At 34.4% G+C, this 5,052-nt stretch overlaps 1 protein-coding gene across 1 annotated transcript; it reads right to left on the reverse strand.

The window, feature by feature from the left end:
- Positions 1-1,367: 1,367 nt before the first annotated feature.
- Positions 1,368-3,359, reverse strand: LOC132740022 (glucose dehydrogenase [FAD, quinone]-like). The gene is made up of 2 exons (XM_060727876.1): positions 2,101-3,359; positions 1,368-2,057 (listed from the first exon to the last, which is right to left on the reverse strand). The coding sequence occupies exons 1-2, from the start codon at positions 3,204-3,206 to the stop codon at positions 1,406-1,408; spliced, it is 1,758 nt and encodes a 585-aa protein (XP_060583859.1). The 5' UTR covers positions 3,207-3,359; the 3' UTR covers positions 1,368-1,405.
- Positions 3,360-5,052: the final 1,693 nt, after the last annotated feature.

Here is a 5,052-nt window from a genome sequence, read left to right on the forward strand (position 1 = left end):
ATTATACCTAAATTTGACTATATTATTTCTAACTTGCTCACTTTCATAAAAAAGAAAATAAAATGTAAAAAGATAATCAGCAGTTTTCGTTCTCGAACTTGTTGATAACAATAAAAAAATCATATTCTTTTACGCACATTAACTGATGATTGACCATATACCTATACCGATTCTCAATGGTGTTATTATGTTGATAATATGCAAATGAATCCGATTATATTTTTACGCCTTTATATATGTGTTACTTTTGTTTATAGAAGCGAGGTCGCAGCGATGACATTGTTTCTTCGTATTTCTAGAAAAATATAAACATTTGATAATAAACCTCAGTGAATTTCTTTTAGTTTAAAGTGATTTATAATCCAAATTTCTTACTTCTGTTTGGTAATGGCATGGTCTATATGACAATGCTATGTATTCAGTGCCATAACAAGTACAAATTCGAATCGATGCCATTGGTATAGACATAACGGGACTTGAAATTAAATCTTCCCGAGGTTTGTGCACGTCTGGACCAGTAACATGTATGCAAATTTTCAAGTCATTCATTCACCCCATTTTTCTAGAATGTTCATCTTTCTTGTACCAAACGGCCAAAAAATGAAAAGCGTTGTTATTAAATCCGGCTATGACTCGCAAAAACATCAATGTTCAATTTAATTTTGACTATATTAATGAGCCGTGTCATGACAAAACCAACATAGTGGGTTTGCGAACAGCATGGATCCAGACTAGCCTGCGCATCCGCGCAGTCTGATCAGGATCCATGCTGGTCGCTATCAGTTTCGGTACTTGTAATAGGGTTTTTAAGCGAACAGCATGGATCCTGATGCGCAGGCTGGTCTGGATCCATGCTCGTCGCAAACCCACTATGTTGGTTTTGTCATGACACGGCTCTTTTTTTTTTTTTTTTTTTTTTTTTTTTTAATTTTTATATTATCCTTTGCAGGTTTTTTCCATCTTAATTGATTTATCTTAAACTTCTTTGTAAGATATTCAAATCTAATGTTTCTTTGCATTTGGTCCCCAGTTGAGTGCTACGTCTTGTAATACTCTGTATGGGCTTTGCATTCATTCATAGTTTGGTAACTTAAATATAATTATCCCCTTCATTATAGTTGTGACAACTTATGTACAGTTTGTCCATTGTTACACACCAAGATATAGCACAGGGTCCTTTCACGTGCAGGAATGAACGGATAGTCTTCGAGTCACAAGCCAATTGTTCAACACCGACTGTTTAGTTTCTTAGAAGGAAAACGTGTTAAATTAAGAATTTCGAAATATCAACAGATACATGATACGGTGACATTATACGCAAGAAGTCTTATGTCGATTCTGAAAAAAGAGCGTTGGTAAATATTACAGAATGCGCAGTGAATATTTATTATATTATGCTCGCATTTCAGTTAGCGCTGTTTATATGTTCTTTTATGCGACTGACTGTGTCCCTTTTTAGGATGAAATCTGCAGCTCTTTCGGCTATCATAATAACAGGGGCATTTGTATTTCCTGATACGATTGTCGGCATAATCGATGCATCAACCACACGTAAACCGTGAATACCTTTAACCTTTAATTCAGGATCAACTACAGAATTCGGGTCACTATATGATCCCATTTTACATGTTGACGTCGGATGATAAACGGTCACAGCAAAATGACGTATTAAACATTCGTAAAATTTGTACGACATGAACTCATGTTCTTTACAGGTTTCTATTCTCATATGATTTTTATCCGCTCCAACTTTCTTGAAAGCATCGGTTTCAATAATCTGCATTCCAAGCTTTAAAGCTTCCACAAAAACGTCCATGTCTTCCTTTTCGGCGAGATAATTTGGATCAATATCGGGATAGTCAAAAGGATCGGTACTTTTCAATGTAATTTTCCCGCGGCTCTTTTGATGTAAGATAATTGGTAATATAAGGAACCCTTCTTTCCAGTCGCTATGAAGTAGATCATTTGCAAAACTATTGCCGTATTTACTTTCATATGCTGGCGGTTGTTGAGCGTAGAAATGAATCTGGATGTCTGGATAATCTGTTTTTGCAGTACTTTTGATTTAGTAAAAGCAACTCCTGTTAAAGATGTTTTGATGTCAAGAAACCTGTTTTTGAGAGAGCATAACTAGCAATGCTTGAAATCGATTCCGCTTTATCTTTCGTTATGCTATCTGTCGTATTTATATCACTTCGTAACACACTGTACATATGATCTTGAAGGTTTTCTCCGACAGGCAGATCTGCTTTGACAGGTATGTTCAAACTTTCAAGATGTTCTTTTGGCCCGATTCCAGACAACATCAATATTTGAGATGATCCAATCGTTCCAGCGGACAAAATAACTTCTTGATTTGCCTTTACCATCCTCTTGACACCATTTCTAATGAAGAAAACGCCAACAGCGGTATTGTTTTGAACATTAACTTTAGATACGTGTGCTCGAATGACAACATGCAAATTTTCTCCTGACATAGCGGGTCTTAAAAATTCTCGAACAGTGCTCGCTCGTATTCCTCCTCTTACATTAACTTGTGATATACTAAAACCTAGCTGGTTTACCCCATTATAATCCACCTCTTCATATCCGAGTTCCTTTCCCGCCTCCACAAAGGTTTTTGTTAATGGCACATAATCATCCAATGTAACTCCTAATGGTCCACCGGTATGATGGTATTTTGAATCTTTCAGTTCATCATCAAGCATATCCTCTGACTTTAAAAAGTAAGGTAATACGTCATCATAGGCCCAACCTTCACATCCTTCCTTGGCCCATCCATCATAGTCATATCTACTTCCACGTACATAGTTCATCATATTTATCATACTAGTACCTCCAAGAACCTTTCCAACGGGCCAGAAATGCATACCCGGATGTTTACCACTTGCGAGCCCGGTTGCTTTCTGGGGAACAGTGTAGTATTCCCAGTCCCATTCAGTTTGCCAGAGTTTTGGGGCTGCAACAGGGATAGAAAACAACGGGTTGTCTGTCTCTTCGCCGCCAGCTTCTAAAAGAAGAACACTTATATTTGGGTCCTCTGACAATCGTGATGCTAATACCGCTCCGGCGGATCCCGCCCCAACTATTACGTAATCGTATTCATCATTTATAGCGTTTGCTATTTTAGAAGAATTTGGTTTGAAATGAATATATACCAGATATGCCACAAATCCTACAAGAATGGCTTTTCCAAAAATCCCCATCACTTCACTGAACAAATGTATTAAAGAATATATATTCGTCCATTTTCAAAAAACTATGGGAAAATACTTCATATAATTTATATCTTTACTATGTAAGTAACTTATAGAAATTATATACGACGTTATTCGAATTCAAATCTATGTCTTTCTCATTTTAACATTGTTTAATTAATTATTGATAATTTGATTATGATATTGTCCCACTTAATTTCTATACATTCATCAAATTGGTTACTTCCGTTGATTTTATCATTTATTGTTATAAGAAATCAAGTAGAGGATGTTCAATATCATGACAGACATGAACATGTCAACACACTTAATATATCATTTTACTAAAGGTAAAGCTAGACCATTCATTCCACATTTCAAATTGGTTTGCAATGAACAGTAATCATAATAGACATCAATATGATAATTATTATCCCGTGTGTTAGTAGCCTTTTACTTTAGGTATAGACCATACAGTTCATATATAGAATTGTTTTGCAATGAATAATAGTCATTATAAACATCAATGTAAGAATTATCATCCCGTGTATTAGTTGTTGTCACAATTCAGTAAATATGATGTGTATAAATCATCCTGTTCAATAATTTTATTCATTCCTAAACTGATTAACTGAAATTATGCCGTTTGTTGTTACTTCTCTTTGATAAAGTAATACAATGTATTTCATTTAATAAATTAAAAAAAGTAAACTCGTTTAGTAAGTTCGTTTTCTCGTGTTTGTCTCCTTTTTTGTTATATATTTCGAGGCAGGTAGATACTCAATCTATATTGAATAAGATAATTTTTTGAACTAAATACGATCTCATAGAGGACAACGTAAAAAGAGAAATAAAAGATTTCCGTTCTCATATTATATGTCACTGTTTACTGGAACAGCACAGTAATAAGTAATCAGTAACGAGTAAAATATATATTACTGCAAATGTTCTGAACATTTCCAAATACTAAAAACCCACTTACTACAGGTAAGTAAATATTATGTAATTGTACCGATAATAATTATGATAAATATTTGAGATGGAAACAAACCGTGTAAATAATATGCTATTGTTGGCGTCCGCGCCGAAGCGCGGCGCCTATTGGAATGAAATGAGATTTTGTGAAAGGGCGTCAGCAACTTCTCGAGCCTTTTATAGTTGCCAATAATAAAAGCCGATCATTCCGATCGGTATGAGGGTGCTTGATTGTTAATTAGTCGCGATTGGTACAATGAATGGCGAACTGGAGAATTTCGCAATGCAAACATTTTCAAATGAAATAACCTTTTCCGTCAATAAATCGCGCTCTTCGGGGTATTTTTGCTTATCATTTTGTAGTACACAGTGGGTTATTATGGTATGTTATTCCGAAAGCTGTTAATAGAATGATGAGTTGATGACCTTAATATTCCGAAAATCTATTTATAGAGGGATGTACTCCTATGTAATTCCCGGTCTCTCCCGGGATTTACTAATGACCGGCGAATAGTACCACACGTTTATTGTCCGGTCTCTCCCGGTTTTGGAGTAGATATCGTTACAGAACAGAACAAATATTTTACATATAAATAAGCTTTTTTTCAAAATGAATGTTTGTCACTTAGTTTGGTTACAATAATTAATAAACACAGATCAACTCTCGAATTGATTGATTATTATTATACATAAACATACAATTCGAAAAAAAAAAAACCAACAACACAAATCGCATGTTATATTTTATCTATATGAGATAAAAACAATAAATATGTACAATAATTGAGAAAAAATGTACATTTTTATGGCATTAATATGACACTATCAAACTTTAAAACATTTTATATAATTTGTTATTCGTGTTTAGTAAAGATTCCGA

The sequence above is a fragment of the Ruditapes philippinarum genome, unplaced genomic scaffold, assembly GCF_026571515.1.
Source record: "Ruditapes philippinarum isolate M1 unplaced genomic scaffold, ASM2657151v2 ctg4662_1_1_1_1, whole genome shotgun sequence".
Taxonomy (NCBI): domain Eukaryota; kingdom Metazoa; phylum Mollusca; class Bivalvia; order Venerida; family Veneridae; genus Ruditapes; species Ruditapes philippinarum.

Coding starts and splice junctions, on each gene's coding strand:
- LOC132740022 (XM_060727876.1), bottom strand. CDS start 3,206: ATGGGGATTTTTGGAAAAGCCATTCTTGTAGGATTTGTGGCATATCTG. Junction 2,058..2,100: donor TCAAAAACAGGTTTCTTGAC/ATCAAAACATCT, acceptor CTAAATCAAAAG/TACTGCAAAAACAGATTATC.